This window comes from Pimephales promelas, chromosome 12 (genome assembly GCF_988280905.1).
Source record: "Pimephales promelas chromosome 12, fPimPro1.hap1.1, whole genome shotgun sequence".
Taxonomy (NCBI): Eukaryota; Metazoa; Chordata; class Actinopteri; order Cypriniformes; family Leuciscidae; genus Pimephales; species Pimephales promelas.
Genome location: NC_142780.1, coordinates 7,161,878 through 7,186,774, shown reverse-complemented (window position 1 = coordinate 7,186,774; position 24,897 = coordinate 7,161,878). Strand labels below are relative to the sequence as shown.

The 24,897-nt window shown below is 39.1% G+C and overlaps 2 protein-coding genes across 3 annotated transcripts in view; both read right to left on the bottom strand.

Moving 5' to 3' along the window:
* Nucleotides 1–4,771: 4,771 nt before the first annotated feature.
* Nucleotides 4,772–17,475, bottom strand: LOC120465426 (uncharacterized). The gene is made up of 18 exons (XM_089118168.1): nucleotides 17,376–17,475; nucleotides 16,277–16,402; nucleotides 14,110–14,204; nucleotides 13,891–13,941; nucleotides 13,409–13,787; nucleotides 12,823–12,999; nucleotides 12,511–12,599; nucleotides 11,353–11,422; nucleotides 11,023–11,117; nucleotides 9,401–9,451; nucleotides 8,920–9,298; nucleotides 8,605–8,781; nucleotides 8,297–8,385; nucleotides 7,180–7,469; nucleotides 6,857–7,007; nucleotides 6,673–6,767; nucleotides 5,999–6,288; nucleotides 4,772–5,808 (listed from the first exon to the last, which is right to left on the bottom strand). The coding sequence occupies exons 1-14, from the start codon at nucleotides 17,473–17,475 to the stop codon at nucleotides 7,317–7,319; spliced, it is 2,031 nt and encodes a 676-aa protein (XP_088974294.1). The 3' UTR covers nucleotides 4,772–5,808; nucleotides 5,999–6,288; nucleotides 6,673–6,767; nucleotides 6,857–7,007; nucleotides 7,180–7,316.
* A 3,518-nt stretch (nucleotides 17,476–20,993) lies between these two features.
* Nucleotides 20,994–24,897, bottom strand: part of LOC120465452 (lysophosphatidylcholine acyltransferase 1) — a 62,738-nt gene continuing 58,834 nt past the window's right edge. For both annotated transcript variants that reach the window (XM_039655157.2, XM_089117449.1), the window contains exon 14: nucleotides 20,994–24,630. In XM_039655157.2, the coding sequence (XP_039511091.1) occupies nucleotides 24,470–24,630 (161 nt within the window). In that variant the 3' untranslated portion in view covers nucleotides 20,994–24,469. The remainder of the gene's footprint in view (nucleotides 24,631–24,897) is intronic.

Below are 24,897 nucleotides of genomic sequence, written 5' to 3'. Positions count from 1 at the left end.
TCTTTCTTTTTCATTCACATTCATGTTATTATATGCTATTGTTAGTCGGATATAATGGGCGGGATTTATGGTAATTGAGAATGAATGTGCACGCGCGTCCCATTTACGACTGGTTGGAATTCATTAACACACACACACACACATTTCACGATCACATCTGACATTTACAAAGTATTTGTGAATCAGGAGAAGAGTTTTCGGGAAGGTCTCTTTACGCGTAAATCACTCTCATATTTACTCGTATATTTACGAATGTTTCATGAATGAGACCCAATGAGTACAAACTCCAGGACTCCAAACAGCAAACGGGAACACCCGACGGGACGGCAACCACGCCACAAAATCTTCCGGACAAAGATCTCCCCGCTTTGTCGCAGCAACCACACTACAAACGCGGTCAAGTAGGCCGGGTGAAGCACCACACAGCAGAACACACCACCTCCGTGCACCAGCGGGAATCACATAAACCCAGTCACGGTTGGATTACATCAGTTGAAGACACTTTAAAGTCCATTTTTGTAAGTGTAAAAAACACATTTTAAATAAGATAAGACCAAAACAGACAAACAGGTAACTGACTGCAGTTGACAGTTTACAGTTTTTTTTCGATTGCTAAACGAGAGTGAGCACAACTGGAGCTAAACGTGCAAAACTCTAACTCCAGTCTGCACAGCAGCAGTCACCTGAGCAAAACAGTAGACAACTCCTGCAAAACTCACTCCAAGCAACACAACTCTTAAAGGGTTAGTTCACCCAAAAATGAAAATTCAGTCAGTATTTACTCACCTTCATGTTGTTCCAAACCTCTATGTGTTTATTTGTTCTGCTGAACACAAAGGAAGATATTTGGAAGAATGTTTTAATCAAACAGATCTCAATCCCCATTGACTACCATAGTATGAATACTGTAAATTAGTAGTGAAAATCCAAATACATCCAGTTTATTAGCAACACGTGCACGAGCGTGAATCCCTTGAATCCCGCGATATCAGACTTTGATCTCACAGGTGTCTGATCCACTGCGAGAACCTAGATTTGTCTGGCTTGAATGCGCTTTTTTCACTACTCCTCTTACTGCAGCCGCCTACTCTCGACTACATTGCAGGCGAGGCGCATCTCAAACAAGCCTATTGCTTCCACTCGAGGACAACACCACTGCGGACATCATCTTTGGAAAACTGGAGGATTTTTTTAAAAGGATTGTCCCTGGGTAAAATCAACCTGACAGTGACAGATGGTGCACCTGCCATGATTGGAAAAAATAAGGGTCTGGTGAGCAGAATAAAGACTGTCGCTCCTAAAACTAACGCACTCCATTGTATCATCCATCAAAGTGTGCTGTGCGCAAAACTAAGTGGGGAGCTCAAAGAGGTGATGGAAAAAACAATGAAAATTATTAAGCACATCAGACCTGTTACTCCACAATGACGTGCGCTGGCTGAGTAAGGGTAAAGCACTGGAGCGCTTCGTTGAACTCCGTGCCCAAGTAGTGGATTTTTTAAAACAAAGTAAGCCCAAAGCGGCAGCTGACCATCTCCGCATCTTGCAAGACATGGGATACATGTGCAATGTTGCATTTTTAACAGGCATTTTCTCCCTTTTAAATACAGCTGCAAGGAAAAGAAAAATCAGTGGTGGATTTGGTGGAAAAACTTGAAGCCTTTGGGAACAAACTTGATCTGTTCCACGCAGATTTGTTGTCAGGGAGGCTGCTGCACTTCAACACACTGAATACGGTGGGAGAAGGCAACGTAACAGACAAGATGAAGATATTTATCACACAATTAAAAGACAACTTCTCTGCTAGATTTGATGACTTTTTTATTTCCAGGGATGCCATTGGATTTGTGCGTGACCCATTCACCATCACCCCAAGCGGAGAATTCTCCACAAACGCGGTGAAAATGCTGCAGTTGGACGAGGCAGCCATTCAGAGCGAGCTGGCTGAAATTCAGGCCGCAGGCGACATGAACTGGTTGCCCATTAAAGCTAAGCAGGGCTGAGCCTGGTTAGTACCTGGATGGGAGACCTTCTGAGAAAGCCAGGTTGCTGCTGGTAGAGGTGTTAGTGTGGCCAGCAGGGGGTGCTCACCCTGTGGTCTGTGTGGGTCCTAATGCCCCAGCAAAGTGATGGGGACACTATGCTGTCAAAAAGAGCACCGTCCTTCGGATGAGACGTTAAACCGAGGTCCTGACTCTCTGTGGTCATAAAAAATCCCAGGATGTCTTTCGTAAGAGCAGGGGTGTAACCCCGGCATCCTGGCCAAATTCGCCCAGTGGCCTCTGTCCATCATGGCCTCCTAATCATCCCCATATACACCAATTGGCTTCATCACTGTCTCCTCTCCACCAGTAAGCTGGTGTGTGGTGAGCGTTCTGGCGCAATATGGCTGCCGTCGCATCATCCAGGTGGATGCTGCACATTGGTGGTGGTTGAGGAGATCCCCCCCTTCTATGTGAAGCGCTTTGCGTGTCCAGAAAAGCGCTATATAAATGTAACGAATTATTATTATTATTATGAAGGCTGCTCTCAGTGGTGCTGAAAACCTGAGCGCGTTTTGGATATCTTGTCCCGAGGTCTATGGCACATTGAAGATGCTGGCTATGTATGCGCTCACCATGTTCGGTTCAACCTACACCTGTGAGGCTGCGTTCTCCAAGATGAACTCGATTTAAACGCACGAGAGGAACCGTCTGTCAACCCAGTCTTTGGAGGACTGTTTGCGCATAAGTCTGACAGCGGCCAAGCCTGATGTGAAAAAGTTAGAGGGGAAATGTAACTTCAGCCATTAATTAATTAGTGTTATAGTAGTCCATTTCAGCCTTGTGATTTGATTTCGCTATAGCCCACTTAACGTTTTATTTGCTGTGCGAACAATATTTGTGACCTGTTTTGTTCTGGTTCCAGGTTATTTATTTACCATGCTATTTTAAATTGTGCCAGATCGTTTTTTCCTCCTTTTTTAGTCCTGAGGAGTTTGCTAGTTCCAAGCATGTCGTTCAGACTTTGAAATGAAAGACAAATGTTAAGTAAGGGCATGAGGAAAAGTTATGTTTTAACTGTGTGAAACAATAAATACAAAACAGTGTAACGAGTCTGTCCTCATTTTGGGGTGTAGCCTAAATAGAGTCATAAATGGTGGTGATTACTGAGAAGAGACTCAGTTGTTGCTGCTTTTAGTTGCTTTAATAGTGTAGAATAGGCTTACATATTTTCTGTTTGATCCTCACAATTTTGAAATCCAGTCGCGGGCCGGATCAAACGGCTTGGCGGGCCGCATTCGGCCCGCGGGCCGCCAGTTGATCATCAGTGTTATAGAGCATCACAGTCCCGCCCACAGCCCGAGAGAGCGCTGGTGCCGGAAGTAAATTTCCCATTCATTTCTCCCATTGACATTGCGTAAAATCAATATCTAAAGAGTATTAGAGCATGTCTGAGGATAATCAGCTACGGCTGAACTCATAAGCATAAAACACATAATTTCGAGTGAAAAAACGAAGAGAAAATCCCCAAAAAGTCGAGGGTACAAGCCTGTGTACATATTTTCATTTCCGAGCAAAGGAACTACTCCTCCCATAAACCACCGCGCCTCACTGAAGTCGTCTGAAAGCCACCGTGAAAGAGCCTTTTGAGTGACTTCCAAATCTGACGACGGGCACGTGAACTTTTTCCTCCAGTGAATTTTATATAGTGAATGTGCAGGGAAGCTAATTTTCCTCGATTTACTGAAGCAAACGGATTTGCAGCTCGACATGCAAAAACATTGAGTATCTGGCTCGCTCATTAGCTAAGCTGTGGCAACTGCACATCCAATGGCGCGCGGGCGTCTCAGAAGTGCGACCAATGAACTTAGCCCTACGTCATTACGCGATCTTCAGTCTTCACGTACCTTCGCGGGGTTTCAGACACGTGACACGACTTCCACCAATCAGATGTATCACTGTTGGATTGTGGGATTGTTCTGGATTGTGGGTAATGAAGTACCTATCCAATTCATTGCGAATAAAAGGCATTTATCTTAAAACAAGGTTAGTGCCCCATGAACTTTTGGCGTTTATATGAGCATATACAATCGCTTAGTACAGCCGTAGCTGGTTTTAAGTATACCATTTATGGTTACGTTTTTATGGCTTATATCTCAAATGTCAATGGAGAAATTGTATTGAATTTTTACTTCCGGCACCGGCTGTGGGCAGGACTGTGATGCTCTATAGAGAAACCGATCGTAAATAGAAACTGAGGGCATAAAAATCTTTAGATGCCTATATGGTCCTGTACAAGACTTGTGGGTACGATTCGCAGTTCTGCCAAGCCAGCGCCGAGACCACGACAATGTGAAGAGTGACATTACAGTGCGATTTTAATGATGTGAATATTTTCTAGAAATAAAAGTTCCAGATACAGCCTATTCATTTTTTCATCAATTCTTGCACCAGACAACACCACAAGATGATATTTAATAATAGTAACAATTATTTAAGCTCCATATTATGTAGCCGAATCTGTGTTGTTTTGTATTGGCCATCTCCAGTTTTCACTTTGTTTTGCCTCCAGCTAGCGCCGTGACGTAACTGTGACGTCGGCGCAAAAGGGGTCTATAGCCCCGTTAATTTTAAAACTGAATCTTGAACAGTACCAGAAAGACACCTTATGGAGGTATGGAGGTTAAATACATTTGTACTAATTCAGATGAAGGAACAAATTAATGCAGTTATTAGAGAGAGAGAGAGAGAGAGAGAGAGACGTTGAAATAATGAGACAGAAAAGCATGTGCGTCAATATTATTATTTATTTATTAACTTCGTTTTAATTAATTCGTTCATTAATGTTTTCTATAATTGACAGTAGATAACCCAATTAATGAAACACACAAAGCACTTTTTTACAAGTAGGCCTAGCAATAATTATTTATTTGTTATATTATCTGGAATAATTACGAAAATCCGTGCAGCAGGACTATTAATTTATTTATATAGCCTATTCAGTTTAATTTTCTATTTAGCCTATTATAGATAGGACTAAACTTTATTTATTAAAATTAAACTGTATGTGTCAATTGATTGTGAAGTTAGACATCGGAAATTGCAGATCAAGCGCATGGGGCTGCATGTCTTCTCTTGTTATGAATTGTATCCTTTTAACTACGCGCAGTGATATGGAACTGTAATGCGGGTTCAAACTTGCCTGAAACTACTTTAGCCATGAAAATAATTGCATACCTTTAGAACGTTCTCAACCAATCAGAATCAAGCGTTCAACAGCCCTGTAGTATAATTGATTTGAATATCCCCAACTGAGCAAGCCAAAGGCAACAGTGGCAAGGAACTGAAAAACTCCATCAGGTGACCCGATGGAGAAAAAAAAACCTTGGGAGAACCCAGGCTCAGTCGGGGGCCAGTTCTCCTCTGGCGTTTATGAACTAGAGGCCGAATTTACAGTAACTGTCACGTGAAAATGTTTCTAAATAGACTTTAAACGCGAACCTTTGATAAATTGGTAGTAACAGCCCTGCTGATTATGTTCACATGCGCATTAAGAATTGATTCTATAGTTATGTGCGTTTGAATATATGCGCGCAGGTTTTTAAATTCCCTCATGCCTGAACAAAATTTGATACAGATTTTCGAATCATTTCAGGGTAGGGACGCGAAACGAATTCACATCGCTTAATCTGTAGAGTGGGAAAGGGATCCTCCATAGGGAGAGGCTAGTTAGCACTTTAGCACTGCATTGTCATCATCATCGTGTCCAGACTTAGGTCTTCGTCAGATCTGGATACGGCCTGGATCCGGCAGGCTGCGGGAAAACCTGGGGATAAACAAAGACACTAAAATTAGCATAGATGCCATTCTTCTTATGATGTAACGATTATTGTAACAGTTGTAGTTTTTTTTTACAATTTTTAAGACATGTCTTGGAATTAAAAGAAAAAAATTAAGTTTAATTATGGTATAATGGGTGTTGGTGTGGATGGATTTGTAATGGTCATTTGATTTGCCCTCAGCACTTCTCTCATTTATCGGTGCAGTGGTCTGGTCTGAGCTGCGTTAATGAAGAGACGGCAGCTTCAAAAAACTTCCCGTCCTTGTCCTCTTTCTCATCGGCATCTCATTTTCCTCAAATGGTTGATGCTTTTCAGCCGCGTCGGCACAAGCTGGATACGACTTGGACAGAGAAACAGAGTACCTGTGCGTAATCCGGTCCAGGGGTCACATTCAGTCCCGTAGCAGCCATGTATGTCCATGTTTTGATCTTCTCCAGTCCATTAAATTTGGGTTTTGACAGCAACTGTTGAGAAGAAAAAAAAGAGTCAAATTTTTAGGGAAAAAATAATTGCCAGTCCAGCAGTTCAATGATCTCTTTAACTTTGGGGCCCCTATTAACAACAGGCCGACCTCTAATGGGACGGGTGTAGGCTGGAAGAAAGATCATTGTTGGTTGGAGGATTTTTATAAGATTTTAGAATAAAATATGTTTGTCCAGTTTTGGAAAAATGTTGTTTTCATGTTCTTTGACTTTGACATATTTCACTGCCACCTGATCAACAAAACATTTAGCTCATTACAATTACAACATGTAAATTGCACCACATAGTGAACATTATATACAATAAAAGGACTTGAAATGGATAGTGAGGCAAAAGAATTTGCTAAATGTAAGAAATGACTATACCTCAAGACCATCCTCCAAGTGCTTCCCTTCATAAACCTTGCCGAATCCTCCCACACCAAGCATTTTGCCGATTTTAAACCGGCTCAGAATGTCGTCTGTTAAAAGATTAATGGTTATATTTGACATGAAATGTCAAGCATGGATAGCAGTGAGAGTAATATTTGAGATATGGCAGTAAACTCACCCTCAGTTGTTACGTCCACTCTGTGATCTGGTGCTGGACTGTGGTGGACTGGAGCTGAAGGGGTTTGAACCTGCGGATCTACAGGAGGAACGACTTCAAGACCACTGGATAGAGGTATCTGAAGACCATGATCCTCTAGAGAGCACAGGCACTGTCCAGTAGAGAATTTCACGTCTTAAATAAATGATGCTTTGGATAAAAAGTGTCAGCTCAATATCTAACTGTTCTGTGTGAAATACATAATAATTACACACTGCATACCCATTATGGTGATTCTTTTGTTAAAATATAAAACATGGATTTGTAATGGTCATTTGATTTACCCTCAGCACTTCTCTCATTTATCGGTGCAGTGGTCTGGTCTGAGCTGCGATAATGAAGAGACGGCAGCTTCACAAAACTTCCCGTCCTTGTCCTCTTTCTCATCGGCATCTCATTTTCCTCAAATGGTTGATGCTTTTCAGCCGCGTCGACTCAATCTGGATACGACCTGGACAGAGAAACAGAGTACCTGTGCGTAATCCGTTCCAGGGGTCACATTCAGTCCCGTAGCAGCCATGTATGTCCATGTTTTGATCTTCTCCAGTCCATTAAATTTGGGTTTTGACAGCAACTGTTTTGGGGGAAAAATAATTTGAGAAGAAAAATACACATTTCACCTTTCGCCATTATTCAAAGTAACAGAAATACATGTTTTCACTTTCTTGGATTATTTAATTGGCAGGTGGCATGCCAGTTTTCCAGGTATATATGGGATTGCATTAATCTTTCTGAAAATGATGTACAGAGCTCTAATAAACAGAAAACTTCTCTCGCTAGTGGCTGCAGTGGTCTGATCGTCCACTTTCTGACCCTGACCTCAGCTGCTGCTCCGACCAACTCCTCCTCTTCTGTCTCTCCTGACTATCGCTTCCCTTTCTAACAGGTTGATGATAAACATACATTACACATATAAGAGATCTGACCTTGACTTTTCCTGTTTCACAATAAACTAAGAACATATCAAACAAATAGACCAAAAAAGTGTCTTCCAAATATTAATATACAGGTAAAACTCGAAAAATTTGAATATTGTGCAAAAGTTCATTTATTTACGTAATTCAACTTAAAAGGTGAAACTAATATGTTATAGAGACTCATAACATGCAAAGTGAGACATTTCAAGCCTTTATTTGTTGCAGTTGTGATGATTATGGATGAAACCACAAATTCAGTTAGAATATTGTGAAAAGGTTTTCATAGCTGTACGCCATTATCATCACAATTATAACAAATAAAGGCTTGAAATATCACACTTTGCATGTTATGAGTCTCTCTATCATATATTAGTTTGACCTTTTAAGTTGAATTATTGAAATAAATTAACTTATGCATGATTTTCTAATTTTTCGAGTTCCACCTGTAAATCCAAATTCATTTCTAGCTTATTATGGTCAATACCTTAAACCATTTATGGGAAATGATTTCCTCCAAACCAATCCGCTCATTTGGGTTTTCCCGCAGGAGGCGTCGAATCAAGTCGCGGCAATCTGTGAAGAGACCTTAAACTTTACACCTGCTGTCTTTCTATTAAGCTGTGAGATTAGACTACGCTATACTGTACAGTTAAAAAAAATGGAACTGGTAACAGCCATATTTTATAAAGCTTTCTGGTTTTGGTGTTACTGTTACTTCTTTGTTTCATTTGTTCTATTGTGGTGATTTGAAATTATAATTGATCATGTTTTTTATAATGAATGCAATTTTACCGTTGGACAAGTGAAACATAGACCAGGTGTTATCCTTAATCCTCAGATGGTCTTTGGGTTCTGGTAAGCGTCCACACACCATGTGGAATAAGAGCATTCCCAGAGACCACACAGTAGCTGGTTTACCATGGTACCTCTGCAATGTGTCGAACTCAGGTGGACAGTACCTTCTTGTGCCTAGAAAGAGATTTGTCTGATGGTTAAGTTTGAAATCCCATAGCATGTTTTCTCCAGGTGACGATACACGGGGCAACTTTTTGAGCAATGTTGCCGTTAACAACAACATAACAACATTAACAACATGCCGATACGTACCACGGAAGTCGTAATAGGCGGTCTCTTTCAGGAAACTCCCGCACCTGAAGTCAATCAGTTTGACCTCACGTGTTTTTTTGTTGATCAGCAGGTTTTGTAACTTGATGTCGCCATGGAAAACTCCTCGGTCACAGCACGTCTGAGCAGCCCTTGTTGCCTGTGCCATGATAGTCCGTGCCGTTTCCTCACAGAGACTGCGTTTGCGATTATCCCAAAAAACAAACACATCTTCGCAGTGTGGGGGACGCTCCAAGACCATGATATATTGGTCAGGCTGGTCCTGCCAGTCCAGCAGTTTAATGATCTCTTCAACTTTGGGGTCCCTATTAACAGCGGTTAACAGGCCGACCTCTAATGGGACGGGTGTAGGATGACCAGGCTGGAAGAAAGATCATTGTTGATTAGAGGATTTTTATGAGATTTTAGAATAAAAAATGTTTGTCCAGTTTTGGAAAAATGTTGTTTTCATGATCAAACTTACAATTTTGATGTATTCCATGTTCTTTGACTTTTTGACAATTTTCACTGCCACCTGATCAACAAAACAAACATTTAGCCCATTACAATTACATTTACAAACATGTAAATTGCACCACATAGCCTAGGGTACATAGCAGGGTTCTCAAGTCTCACGCATTGGCCGTGAGACACACGCATTTCGACCGGTTCACACGCTCACACGCCACACTGTGTGTTTCTCACGCTGAAAAGGCAATGCCAACCAAGTTGTCCTGGCTGAAAGCTTTCTAACGTTGTATACGAGGCGCAGGCAAACAAAGTGAAGTTTCCTGCCGCCAGCGCGTATCTCTGCCAGATTGCGTTCGTTACTAGGCAACATATATGCGCGCTGCGTGCACCACTGATCTATACATGACATGTCATTCAGTAGCGCGAACACACGGAAATGGACGGAAAATCCTCGGCCACCGTACGTTCGTTACTAGGTAACCAACAACATCGCGCGAACACATGTGTCGTGATGGAGAAGAAGGTAAGTTGGAAGAAGCTCGTCTAACATTTTTGGGCTAGAACATTTAATATGTAGCCCATCGTACAAATTATTATTGATGCAGTCAAAAACTCTACAACTACTTTGCAACCAGGCTCAGTTTGGCTATCTTACGTTATCTGAAACTAAGAGAAATGTTAGTGGGTATGGAAAGGAATGAAGATTTACTGATTTTATTTTAAATTATATTATAGACCATTTCACAAGATGTAAACAACACAGGTCCAGAAGCACTTCCTGTTTCAGTTTGTAACGGTTTTCTTTATTTCACATGTAAAGAAAACATCTTAAAGATGTTTGTTTAACTTTTTGATTCAGTTTTAAATGTTCTGTTGGTTGTATTTTATCCCAGCTTTTATGTAGTGTTAAAAAACTGAAACAGGAAGTGCTTCTGGACCTGTGTTGTTTACATCTTGTGAAATGGTCTATACTGTAATATTAATAGTCTTTCTAGTTACATTAAGGATGTATTACAGCAGATTGCTCTGGGTAAAATTTAATCATTGTCATAATGTTGCATTTGTATTTTTCAAAGATGTCAGGAAAAAAGCAGAAAGATATTTTGTCATTTTGGGCACCAAAGGGTAAGCCCCCTAAAAAGGTTGCCAGATTAGAGGAGGAGACAGTGGAAGAGGTGGTGCACTCTAATCTGTCCAGTTGTTCTCAATGTCCCACCACACAATAAATCATTCGTCTAGATAGAAGACGCATTCAAAAATCAAAATGCAATTTTTAAAGATTTGTTTGAAACTGTTTGGAGCAATTTTTAATATTTTTTGGTTAGCTATATTTGTAATACTGCGTTAAAGAGTATTTGATGTGATGAATTGCTCTGTCATTTATCAGATTTACTAATTGTTATAATTTTAATTTGTTCTGGTTAATTATGAACAATGGGTAAAATTGGGGGCGGGGATGGGTGGGGCGGGGCTTCATTATGGCTCCTCCCCTAACCGCGTGTAATCTCACTCCAAGCTTTTGCTCAAACTTGAGAACCCTGGCCTACTGAACATAACATACAATAAAAGGACTTGAAATGGATAGTGAGACGAAAAAGAATTTGCTAAATTGATAAATGTAAGAAATGACTATACCTCAAGACCATCTGCCAAGCGCTTCCCTTCATAAACCTTGCAGAATTCTCCAAAACCAAGGATTTCGCCGATTTTAAACCGGCTCAGAATGCAGTCTGTTAAAAGATTAATGGTTATAGTTGACATGAAATGTCAAGCATGGACAGCAGTGAGAGTAATATTTGAGATATGGCAGTAAACCCAATTGTATTGTACAATTGTAGTTTCTTTTTTTAACAAAACTTGTTTAGATATTTAAGACATGTCTTGGAATTAAAAGAAAAAACTTAAGTTTAATTATGGTATAATGTGTGGTGGTGTGGATGGATTTGTAATGGTCATTTGATTTACCCTCAGCACTTCTCTCATTTCTCGGTGCAGTAGCCGCGTCGGTTCTGGATGTTGAGGGGGAGTCGCACACCTGAGCGAGGGTAAAAATAATTCGTTATAGGCTGCATTTACACTGCAGGTCTTGATGCCCAAATCCGATTTTCTGACTATATCTGATTTTATTGACAACCCGCTTACATCATCTTTTAAAAGTGACCCATATCCGATTTTTGCATTTACACTATACACTGCTGAAACTACCAAATGCAGACGTTCTGACCCGGGAAATTAAGCAAAACAGCACGAACTTCAATGGATGCAGATGCGAATAAAATTATCCAGTGTTTTTCTTTCCACAATATTTTGAAAAGTCATCAAAACATTGGTCTCGTACGCCCGAGAATAAGAGGAGAGGCACTGTAGCGAGCACTTAAAACGATGCCTCATTTATCTCGTGAAATGTCTTCAAATAGAGATTTATTTCTGTAACAACCCTGCATTTTTGCCTGCACTCATCACCCAAAACACTCAAAAGACATGAAACCGCCGCATTGGTCCACTGTGTGTATCCTTTCTTCCATCGCGCCTATAATCGCGCACTTTTTAATGACGTACGTCTCGCATTTACTGGGGAATATCCGATATGTCTGCTTACATGGCACACGTAAATGCACGTATCCGATTTATATCTGGTTTATTACCACATATGAGTGAGGCCTGAATCTGATCTGAGAAAATCGAAATCCATGCGTTTTTTTCTGCTTACACGTTCACTGGTCATATCCGATCTGTGCCACATGAGAGGAAAAAATCGGATTTGGGTCACTTGAACCATGCAGTGTAAACGAGACCATAGAGACTCATAACACGCAAAGTGAGACATTTCAAGCCTTTATTTGTTATAATTGTGATGATATGGTATGATATGATATGATATGATATGGATGAAACCCCAAATTCATTGTGAAAAGGTTTTCATTGCTGTACGCCATAATCATCACAATTATAACAAATAAACGCTTGAAATATCACACTCTGCATGTTATGAGTCTCTCTACCATATATTAGTTTGACCTTTTAAGTTGAATTACTGAAATAAATTAACTTTTGCATGATATTCTAATTTTTCGAGTTCCACCTGTAAATCCAAATTCATTTCTAGCTTATTATGGTCAATACCTTAAACCAATTATGGGAAATGATTTCCTCCAAACCAATCCGCTCTCTTGGGTTTTCCCGCAGGAGGCATCGAATCAGGTTGCGGCAATCTGTGAAGAGACCTTAAACTTTACACCTGCTGTCTTTCTATTAAGCTGTGAGATTAGACTACGCTATACTGTACGCTAAAAAAAAAAAACTGGAACTGGTAACAGCCATATTTTATAAAGCTTTCTGGTTTTGGTGTTACTGTTACTTCTTTGTTTCATTTGTTCTATTGTGGTGATTTGAAATTATAATTGATCATCTTTTTTATAATGAATGCAATTTTACCGTTGGACAAGTAACACTCAGGCCACATGTCGTCATTAATCCTCAGATGGTCTTCGGGTTCTGGACAGCGTCCAAACAACATTACGAATAAGAGCACTCCCAGAGACCACACAGTAGCTGGTTTACCGTGGTACTTGCCCCTTGTGTGGAACTCAGGTGGACAGTACCTTCTTGTGCCTAGAAAGAGATTTGTCTGATGGTTAAGTTTGAAATCCCATAGCATGTTTTCTCCAGGTGACGATACACGGGGGATACAACTTTTTGAGCAATGTTGCCGTTAACAGGCAACCAGGTGAGATACAGGGCCCATGACCGATCTAAAGTACCAAGGTAGAAATTTGTTGCCCATTCTCAATGAGAAAGCGCCCAAGGAACATCGCTCAAAAAAGTTGCCCCGTGTATCAACACCTTATGTATCCATTAGAGTAAATGAATAATTTAGTTGTTTTTATTCACAATTCTGGAGTTTTAAAAGTGAGATCAATCCATGGCCAAACCAGGCGTGAGGCGACATATTTAGTGAGAACATATTCATCTAAATTTAAAAAATAAAAACTCTTTTCAAACCTTGATTCATAATACATACCACGGAAGCTGTAATAGGCGGACTCTTTCAGGAATCTCCCGCACCCGAAGTCAATCAGTTTGACCTCAAGTGTTTTTTTGTTGATCAGCAGGTTTTGTAACTTGATGTCGCTGTGGAAAACTCCTCGGTCACAGCACGTCTGAGCAGCCCTTGTTGCCTGTGCCATGATAGTCCGTGCCGTTTCCTCACAGAGTTTGCGTTTGCGATCATACCAAAAATGAAACACATCTTCGCAGTGTGGGGGACGCTCCAAGACCATGATATATCCGTCAGGCTGGTCCTGCCAGTCCAGCAGTTCAATGATCTCTTTAACTTTGGGGTCCCTATTAACATATTTTAACATGCCGACCTCTAATGGGACGGGTGTAGGATGACCAGGCTGGAAGAAAGATCATTGTTGGTTGTAGGATTTTTTATAAGATTTTAGAATAAAAAATGTTTGTCCAGTTTTGGAAAAATGTTGTTTTCATGATCAAACTTACAATTCTGATGTATTCCATGCTCTTTGACTTTTTGACAAATTTCACTGCCACCTGATCAACAAAACAAAACATTTAGCCCATTACGATTACATTTACAAACATGTAAATTGCGCCACATAGCCTAGTGAACATAACATACAATAAAAGGACTTGAAATGGATAGCGATAGCGAGACGAAAAAGAATTTGCTAAATTGAAAAATGTAAGAAATGACTATACCTCAAGACCATCTGCCAATCGCTTCCCTTCATAAACCTTGCCGAATCCTCCCTCACCAAGCATTCTGCCGATTTTAAACCGGCTCAGAATGTCGTCTGTTAAAAGATTAATGGTTACAGTTGACATTCTGTCAAGCATGGACAGCAGTGAGAGTAATATTTGAGATATGGCAGTAAACCAAATTGTATTGTACAATTGTAGTTTTTTTTTTTTTTTTAATTGGCAACGATGTGACAATTTGATAGTATCGCGATATTTGGGCCACAATTCAATATTATTGCGATTCTCGATATATATTGTCGTAAGCAATATATTGCGATTCATGTTCCCCATATTATTCAAAGACATCACAAAAAATGAGCAAAATAAGACTGCTCAACTCATTTTAATTAAATGTCACATTTAATTCTGTAAACATTATCTTCAACTGAAGTGCAAAAACTTGTTCTTGAACATTCAGGAAACATGACGACGTAATTATTCTCTGAATAGGAGACCTCTCACATGAATATTGAGCTCCAGGATTGCTAGATAGTCGGTGTTACCGGTGTTCGGGCTTGAGCAAATCATTACACACAAATTATGCCAAAACGTCCGTTTTGTCAAATGTCCTCATAAGAGCTGTCTAAAATGATTTAAATAAAGTCTTAAATGAACATTTCAAAAATGGGACGCGTGTCAGATCGCGTCTCTGTCCTACATTGCAGTATTAACGTGTAACATAGCTACACAACGCTCAACGGCTGTCCGGATTCACTCACTCTTTTTCATTCACTCCTTCAAGCGAACAGTATCAGTGGACCAACTTAGGGTATAACTTAGTGAATGATTGTTTAGGGGGCGATTTCGGATTCAACCCATGTTCTCAAGCAGTGAAAGATAGAGAAACCAATGAAGAAAATCGGAAAGTAAAACAGATAATTTTACAGTATTGCCTCAGAAAATATAGCGATACTATTCTTGCGGTCGGCGTTACGTCACTAATCATGTGACCTGCATAGCAACCGGCCACGAAGGGTAAAACAAACCGAAGTCAATGCCCGAGGCAAATCAAAAAGGTATCTATTCACAGAAGTTTTGCTGTGGATTATGTCAGTTATGGATACTAACGGACTACTTTGTATTAATAATGAATGATATCTGTGTATGCGGATGTATGTCGGTGGTGAGAAGTGAATAATAAAACACTCATGTAAAAGGCTTTGTGACTTGCTAACGTTATGTCTGTGAAAGGCGCTAGCAGCTAGCTATATGAATTTATATCTTCTTCATCTGTTATTACATAATGTCGTATCAATATATAGACAGTCTCCTAGCGCCTGCATTGACCAGGTACCACAGCTGCTGCTTGTAGGTTTAACATTACAATCTTGTCCCTATCGGCATCCAGCTGAGTCTTGGTACAACAACCCAAAAGCATGGCCCACCTCATCAAATCCCCTGAACACCATGTGTACATACCATGTGTCCTACACTTGCAGTCATGTTTAAGGGTGATTCTCCAACTACAGGCACTTTTGTGTCCTTGGCCTTTTTTTGTAAATAAATAAACAAACAAATGTATATCAAAAATACCAATCAAGCATCGATTACATATTAACTATGTTATCGATTTTTTTATTCATTAAAAAAACTGTTCATTCAAAAGCACTGTGTTACAAAGTGGCGTTGCTGTAATGAGCTCAGTCTGTCAGTGGCACAACTTGTAGCTACAATGTCAGTGAGGGACACAGTTTATAAAAAAAAGCCAAAAAAGCCTAACAAAATACTAGTGCATTTCATTGTTGCTTATCGGTGTAGAGCTGCCGACCATTATGCATAGCAATGTCATAACATAGCAGAAAATTGAGTGACCATCCCTGCAGTGGTATTATTTTGTTATTCTTTGATTTGTCCCTCAATTTGTCCATTCATTTGAGATTACATTTCTATTTAGATTCATTTTAGACGCGTATTTATCTCCCGCTTTCGTGTAGCTTAATGGCGGGGGCTTGTTTGTTTTAGGGCCGTTACATAGTCAACGCGAGCTACGCGAGAAAGCAACGCGAGTGACGCGAGCGACGCGCTTCCTTTCATAGTGTTAAAGCAGACGCAAGCGTCACGGGCGATGCGTAAAATGCAATACACCGGTAACGCAACAGAGGGTAGTAGATTTTTCACTGCAAACCTGAAAAAGCGGTGAAGCTCGTGAAGGCGTGCGTGGCTCTCCACAACTTTCTGGCATCCACTGAACGTGCCAGATACATGCCCGCCACCTTTGTGGATGCGACGCCTGACACCGGAGAGGTCCAGCCTGGAGAGTGGAGTGGAGGCAGCACGTTGTTGGGGACCAGAACATGGTCGACGGACCACGGTTTTCGGTCGGCAGCAGCAGACCCTCTCGGAGAGCGGCACTTAAGGGAGCAGCTGGCTGATTACTTTTTATCAGATGCTGGCGTGTTTCCCCACCAATACAGTGTGCTACGATTGGGTGGCAATGACAAATAAATTGATAAAAGTTTGATTTGAAGCATGAGTTTTTTATTATTATTTAACACTTTACACATTTTAACTTATTTGGTATTATGTGAAAACTATTACGCATTTTTTATTATCTGGTATTATTAAAATTATGTAAAAACCATTACACATTTTAATTTGGTATTTTAATTCATTAATTCATATCCATAAATCATTAATTCATATAACCAGGCTGGTAAATTTGTCACGGGCACTTTTCCAGTCCGTTTTCACCTGATTCTGTCTTTCCCATCGCGATTGCAACCTCTCTCCAGGCATTTTCCAACGCAATTTTATTTGAGTGTACTAATTGTGATGAACTGTCGTATAAATGCGGATATTAAATGCTGGTATAAGCTCGTATAATTATTCCTCCTCGCACGCCATTGTATTCAAACCTTCTTCTTCTGTTAACATGATATATTTGAATTAATGTACAATTCTTGCAATGTCGCCCCCACCGATAACGCATAGTATTGCGTGCATCAGTGCGTCGCGTATCAAAAACTAGGACGACACATTTGGCTACGCATCGACGCATAATGGCGGCCAAAGCGTAGCGATGCATAGCCATGCGGACGCGTATGCGTACCGATGCGTTGACTATGTAACGGCCTTAAAAGTCCCGGATGTCCGACCTTGTAGGCCTATCGATTCCCCACCCCTAATATTTAAGACATGTCTTGGAATTAAAAGAAAAAACTTAAGTTTAATTATGGTTTAATGCGTGGTCGTGTGGATGGATTTGGTCATTTGATTTAACTTACCCTCAGCACTTCTCTCATTTCTCGGTGCAGTAGCCGCGTCGGTTCTGGATGTTGAGGGGAAATGGCACTGAGCGAGGGGCTTTCTCATGTTCTGTGCCATGATTGTCCAGTTGGGTAACTTTATCAAATAAACTGCAAAACAAACAACGAAGACTGACTGTAGTAGGGTAAGTTATGTGTTTCACACCGCTGAACTAAGTTAGCTGACAAACACAACACTAAGAGCCATGACAACGCTCAACTTCTTTTATGACGTCATTTTCGAACGCGCGTGAGACTGAAGCTGAACCATAGACAGTAAAGGAGCTCTTGTCATTGCCTATGTTGTTCACAGCGGGGAAAATGTATTGTTTTCTATTCTAATGTTTCTACATTAAACATCTCACCTTGTCCTATCACTTCATAATAAAAAAAGCAATATTTCTATTATTATTTTATATCAATGTTTTTTATTTAACCCTTTCATGCATGAATTATCATATCCTCAGTCAGGATTTTTTTTCCTTTGTGTTTTTATTGCTCTTAGGGCATGAAAAACAAGATTTGATTTGATTTTTTTTTTAAACACATTTTTCAAAGAGATTTTCAGATGTCCACTTGAGTGGACAGCATGCATTTATAGTTTAAACTGAAGAGATACTGTATTAAACATAATACAATAATCAAACAGATAAATTATGTGTATTTAACAAACTAATCAATACAATTACATCAAATCATGTGAAAACTATAAAATATATGAAAAAATATATATAAATCCGAAATATTGCAAAGGCAATTGACCTGCATACAAGTTGCACTTTGTGTATCTTGGATATCAGAACATGATGATGTGATTCCATCAGAAATGTCTACAGCCTGTCAATGTACAACTGTGGAAACACTCAGATGCTCCCTCCAGTGTGCCAGAGTATGTCAATTTATCCTTATTAGCAGATAATTCTGATTATGTTAGAGATGGACACATTTCTAGCATAGCCCCTCTTCTGAGAAAGCCTAGTGATACATTTTTTTAAATCTCATCTGAAATGAGCAGTGTTGGGCCAGGCATAACGCATTCAGATTACTTGGTTGATGTTACAAGTAAAGTAATGTGTTAGAAGAAGTAACATGCATTACATAATCAGATTACTTTTTGATCTAACAATTACAAGTAATGTGCATTACGTAATCAAATTACATTTTGTTGTTACGAATAAAGAAACGCATTACAAGTAACATGCATTACATAATCAGATTACTTTTTGATGTAACAAGTAATGCACTACAAGTAACATGCATTATTTAATCAGATTACTTTTTGATCTAACAATGCATTACAAGTAACATGCATTAAATAATCAGATTAATTTTGATCAAACAAGTAATGCATTACAAGTAACATGCATTGTGTAATCAGATTACTTTTTGATGTTACGAGTAAAGAAACATTATAGGTAAACAGATATTTTTTGATCTAAGAAGTAATGCATTACGTAATTAGATTACTTTTTGATGAAATGAGTAAAGTAATGCATTACAAGTCACAAATTATGTAATTACATAACTTTTATTTAGACGTCAATGAAAATTACATTCTAATAATACAACTACATTTATTTACAGTCAAAAAAAGTTACTGCAGATTAAGTATTTTCAAAAACAATATTCACAGTATAAGTATACATTGTAGCTAAAATATAGCCATTGATGCATGAGGTGGACAGGTGATTTATCAGATTTTTCTCCCAATCTAAAATCAAAACTTGGAAAATTTTACTGTAATATGACTCATTAGATACTGCTTGATGCTGCAATATTTTTTTTTTACCTACAAGAGTGTCCTAGGATAGAAGGAATGGGTGGATATTCCGGAGCACCTTGGCATGTCTGACTGGCCATTGGCCATCTTGGTTTGGAGGGAAAAAAACAAACAAAAAAAAACTGCTTATAACTTTGTTGCAATGCATAGGATGATGCACCAGGGTCCACTGAAGAGATTGATGTGCTACTTTCCCATCAAAACCCTTGCAAATTCAAGAAAATGCTTTTTAAATAGCTGTCCACTGTAGTGACCACTATGCATGAAAGGGTTAAAGTCAGAATAATTTAGGGTTTGACAGGATTAATAAGAGAACAACCATTGAAAAATGTGTTAAGATAATTTGTTAATTTATTTAAATCCTAGATTACGCATATATAAAATATAATGGACCGCTTGCACTGAACTTCACGATCTTCCGTGTGGAAACAATACATATCACTTTCGGTTATGTTTACTTTCAATGTACTGCAGTCAATGAGTTGAACAAATGCCACCTAAAATATATATATATAAATATGTATAAACAAAGAGTGACGTAGGCGTGCGAGAGATCACTGCCGGTGCGTGCGCAGACCGAAGCACCCGTGCCTTCAGATCACTTGGACGTGGCTGTGGTTACAAGAGGTAAAAACGATATAAATACCGTTTGTTTTCTCACACAAACCGCTCGTTTCGTGTCTTATGCCATCAATGTGTACTTACATATACGAGTCTTTAAATCATGTTTAATTTGGACTTCTCTGTGCATGCTCTTTGAGGTGAACCCCATAGATCTCCATATGACTGACAGACAAGAACAGTTTGACCTAAAAATATCAAAATTGAAAATACTGTGGAAACAAAGACACCTACATCTTGGATGCCATTGAGGTAAGCTAAAACATACCAAAAATTAATTTCAAAGTGAACTATCCCTTTTATGAAGAAAAGGTAAAACTGAAATAACAAACACATGACCAAATGCAGGTAGTAAACAAAAATAAGCACAACACAAACAAATAATATATTGTTCCTAAATTGGGTCTTATGTTATTAAATTAAAGATACTCACTGACGAGGCCCCATGACCGAACAAAAGATGAATGGATATCATTTTTACTACAACATTCTTCAAGGGGGTAATCAGCCGGAAGTTGAAGCTGCCTCCGGGGGCCGCCATTGTAGCGGGCTATCACCTGCTGTTAGCATCCCATTGACCATCCCAATTCATTTTGGCGACACTTTGACAGCGAATTACTTTACATCTGAGGACTCCATTTATCCATTATTTATTTCTAAAGAAACACGACAATGTATAAAAGGCTCCATTACTTTGTATGTTATGTTATGTAACTTTATGGCCACGTAGAAGCCGTTCTTGTAAAAATAGGCTAAAAATTGCTTCATAACCACTCGACTGTCCGTCGCACAGTAGAGAAGTTTCCGTATAGACAGGAGAAGCTCCCACAGCCTCGCAGGCAATCTTTTACTGTCTAAAGTCAGCCCATGGCATAGGTCCGATTGGTCAATCATTCCAAAAGTGCTGATGTCACAGTCCAACAGCACTTGGGTGTTGTACTGTTCACCGCAACCTAAATGGTTGGCAACATTGAGCAATTCAACTTTTCATAACATGTTTAAATGTTGATCTTCACCTTCAGGTGGCTCGTGATGATATTACATGAGCTATTATATATGAGATTTATTCATTTCTATATGACTATCTGAACCAAACCCTCATGTGGAAATATCCTCATCACAGCATCTGGTCTGAACTCATCTCTCTCTCCTCTAGAGGGCGACAGCGTTATTGAAGAAAACACAATCAAAGTGAATGTAGTCAAGTGTCCCTTTTTATTAAAGAGTCAGAATGACAAGTCATTTCATTGCAGTCAAAACGGACAAGCCCAGGTATCTTGTAAAAATGACTCTTTTGATACATTACAAAATAAAAGTCAGAGCAAAATAGAAAACAGACCTAAAACATCTATGTCAGCCGGACGGGTGTCCGAAGAGCCATCAGAAAGACACATGACCTGAATGAGTTCAGTCTTTCTTCTTCAGCTCAGTGAAGGACATGCCGTTACAGGCAGAAGAGACATAAATACAGAACCCTTTACAAACACAGAGAAGAGCAGATCTTCCTGTGAGGTATTTAAAATAAATCATACGCTTAAAAATAAAGTTACACTCCAGAGAGATGCTGGGTCCTCATTTCATATAGAAAACTGATGAAAAAAAAGAAATGAAAAAAGAAAATCCATCTTAATTCACTGCTTCTGCAATGGTGAGAAAGGAGACTGGGATCTGCTCTGGTCTGAAACCAACACACATTTCTGATTGTTACATATGATTTAATGATTTGGCCATTTCAGCAAATAATCAAATAAGATTGCAATGCCTACGGTTGAATCTCAAGAAAAAACGTGATATTAAAGAAACTATTAAGATACTTTTAAATTGTGAGATTTTCATGAAAATTAAAGCACATTCCCCCTCCAGCTATTTAACTGTTTTGCTTTGTTATTCTCATTAGTAACGATTTAAATGTGTTTAATAGTCATGAAAATGTCAGACTGCAAAACAACCTATAAAAATATGCTTCACATTCCCCCTCCAGCTGTTTGACTATTTTGCTTTGTTATTCTCATTAGTTTTAAGATAATACAATTAAATCAGCATAAATCAAAGGCAATAACCATGATATATTATTTATTTAAATTGTGGTAATTTAGCTGGATTATCATGAGTAATACGTTTAATAGTCATTAAAATGTCACAATGCAAAAAACAAACACTTAATTGTCCTTAATTGTCCACTGACGGTTTTTAGGGGTGAAGATAAACATTCATGAGATTCACCTCTATACACACAGCAAAACAACGATTCCCATCAGATCCAGAGAGAACCCACAATCCCTTTCTACTCAACCCAGTTTCATCAGTGGTCTGTACGGGTACATATTGATACAAAGCCACTGTAACATTATAACCAATCACCTGAACATGCACACCAGCATACCATCACATTTGTCAGAGAACTCATGAAAAGAAGGCTTAAAAATCTAAAGTGCCAGCACAAATAAATGTACACCAAAATTTGGAAAACATGGGGGGGAAATCCATGAGTACTGGACTGAGCCGGATAATCGAACCATCATGTGCACGAGAGACTGTACATCAGGGTCGAGATCCTTCGCTTGCCAATACTGAAGTTTGATGCGCTTTTGACTGTTGATTGTGATGGATTGTCGATACATTCTCCTTTCCTCTTTAAAACTACATTGAAGTTCAAGGCCAACGATAATATGAAATGTGTATAAGACAAAAAGAATCTGAAACAGCAATAATTAACATACATAAAGCCATCACCAAGGAAAACGTCACAAATGTATGTACAAAGGAGCTAATCTAGTTAAACCAGGTCAATCTGAAAATAACACTTTAGATCACAGATCTTTCATGGCAGTGAGAAGAAATTCTTTTATGTATAGCAAAATTCACAAAATGCCCCGCACTCGGAATATTCAAAATACATATCAGAAGTGTGTTTTTTCTTTTGTTTTGTTTTTGTTAAAAAAAGGTGATGACATCAATAAAATATTGCTTTGCCGTGGTGTTAAGTTCAGTTGAGAATTAACAGTGAAGATTTCACTAGAAAACTAAAGTGTGAATCAAACAGATCCAGGATCAGGATCTTGTAATAAATGCAGATGTCTAACCGTACATGCTCACAAAACGCTCTGGACCGCGACTAAACACTGAACTGATACTCATCAAGAAGTCAAATCTGTATCCTTCACATTAGCTAATCAATCATTAAAAAAAAAAATCTTATAAAAAGTTATGAATAATAACAGTATCTTTTATCAAAATAAACTTTTGAAATCTTTGTGGTAGATTCAATTTCAAGACCGAAATTTAAGAAAATGACTGCATTTCACTTTCACAAAAAGAAAAAAAAAGAAAAATTCAATTAGGTCGATGTTTTCAAAAAAAAAAAAAAAAAATCACAGGCACCATTTTTGTGAACAACCTGTCCATTAACCACAAAATATCATTCATTAGGGATTCAATAGTTGGACTCCGATTGTTTGCGTAAAGAAATGAAGGAAGACTTTACTTGACGCAAGATGCAGATAAACATTAAGAGAGAAACTCTACTCAAAAAACATTAGAAAGAGACGCTTTTCTTGGTCGGATTGTTGGACATGATGTCAATTTTTCACTTGCCTCTCAGTGAAAAATAGAAAAATACAGGAATATGTTGTCTATCAAAAAGGTAAACACTCCATCATATATATATATATATACTATATCTTATGAATAGCATTTTTCAGAATCCTGATTCTCTAACTACACCACAGTTATTATTCTGTATTTGGTCCATATAAATGTAAAATGTTATGTTTATTTCAATACCTGAAGTAAATCAAAATAAAACGTAAAAATGACCCCCAAAAACCCAAGCTGAAACAGCTGACTGAGACTTGCTCATGGATTAAATTGGTAATTGGATGTCCAGAATTTACAAAAGTACAGTGCAACTTACTGTACAAAAAGAGGAATGAAAAGAACACACCCATACACACCAAAAAAAACCAAAAACAAACAGATAGCCACATTCCCGCACCCCTGAGCTAAGGGACGAAATATTAAGGAATAAAAACTGACTCATTTTGATTCAGACCAGCACTTAATCGATCGCATTTTGCACCTCAAATCTGATCCTCATAAACATCCAGCAGGAGGAGACAGAGCTCAGATATCTGTCACTGGCGCTCAACGATCATTTTAGTCAAACACTGAGTAATACTGCTATCAAGCATCAAGCCCATGCAAATACTTATGAATTCATAAAGGCATCTACAGTCAGAAAACAAAAGATGTGGACGGTTGAGGGACTGAAAAAGAGAGTGCAAGCCAACCGAGGAAACCGTTTCGATCCGTTACTGACTGGGTCATTTATTTGCTTACTTCCTTTTTTCTATCGTATTTAAAAAAACAAAACAAAAAAAAACATGCACAGTCGGTCAAGTGTCACTCGCACAAATAGATCACCCAATGAGAATGAAATAAGTGCTTGGCTTTCAAGTAGTAGTTTTACAAAAAAAAAAAAAAAAATCCATTCAATTTGCTCTTACAATAATCATGATAAGAAAAGTTCCCGATCTCAAAACGACAGAAATGATGCTGAGGGGGAAGAGAAAACCGGCAAGCGTGAAGTAACCAATCAAATGTCATGGATACCAGGTGGTAAACTTTGCAATGCTGCTCCGCCCTCGCCCTCTCAGAGACGTGTAAGATGGGCTCAGTCGAGTTTCTTCTGAGGGGCGTGGTGGTCTCTCGGGCTGAAATCAGCGCAGAAGCCGTTGGCGTGAGGAGGGGAGCTGCTGCCGAATCCTGCATTTTCCGAGTAGAGGAACTGCTCAGCGAACTCGGGATGCTCCTCTGCAAACTCCCTAAAGCTCTCTGCCACCAGGTGGCGTCAGAGGAACAACCAGAGTCAGATTGGGAAACAGACATGTTTCTACAGAACATACGGCCTAAATGTTTCTGTTAAGCACACCTTGTGGGAATTATCCCCAGAAAACAATCAGACTTTAAAGATATTAATGTTATTCATCACTAAATTACACCAGAATGAAGCATGAGGCCTCCTGAGTTACTACTACACTCGGCTCTAATGCATGAGCATGTCCCTGTAGTGTCGCACGAATTATGTTATGCATGTATGGT

Excerpts from the sequence above, each read along its gene's own strand:
- LOC120465426 (XM_089118168.1), bottom strand. The coding sequence starts at position 17,475 with ATGGCACAGAACATGAGAAAGCCCCTCGCTCAGTGCCATTTCCCCTCA. Across the intron at positions 13,788-13,890 it reads GCATGGAATACATCAGAATT|CCTGGTCATCCTACACCCGT; the intron begins GTAAGTTTGATC and ends TCTTTCTTCCAG. Across the intron at positions 11,118-11,352 it reads AAATGAGAGAAGTGCTGAGG|ACTGCATTCTGAGCCGGTTT; the intron begins GTAAATCAAATG and ends ATCTTTTAACAG.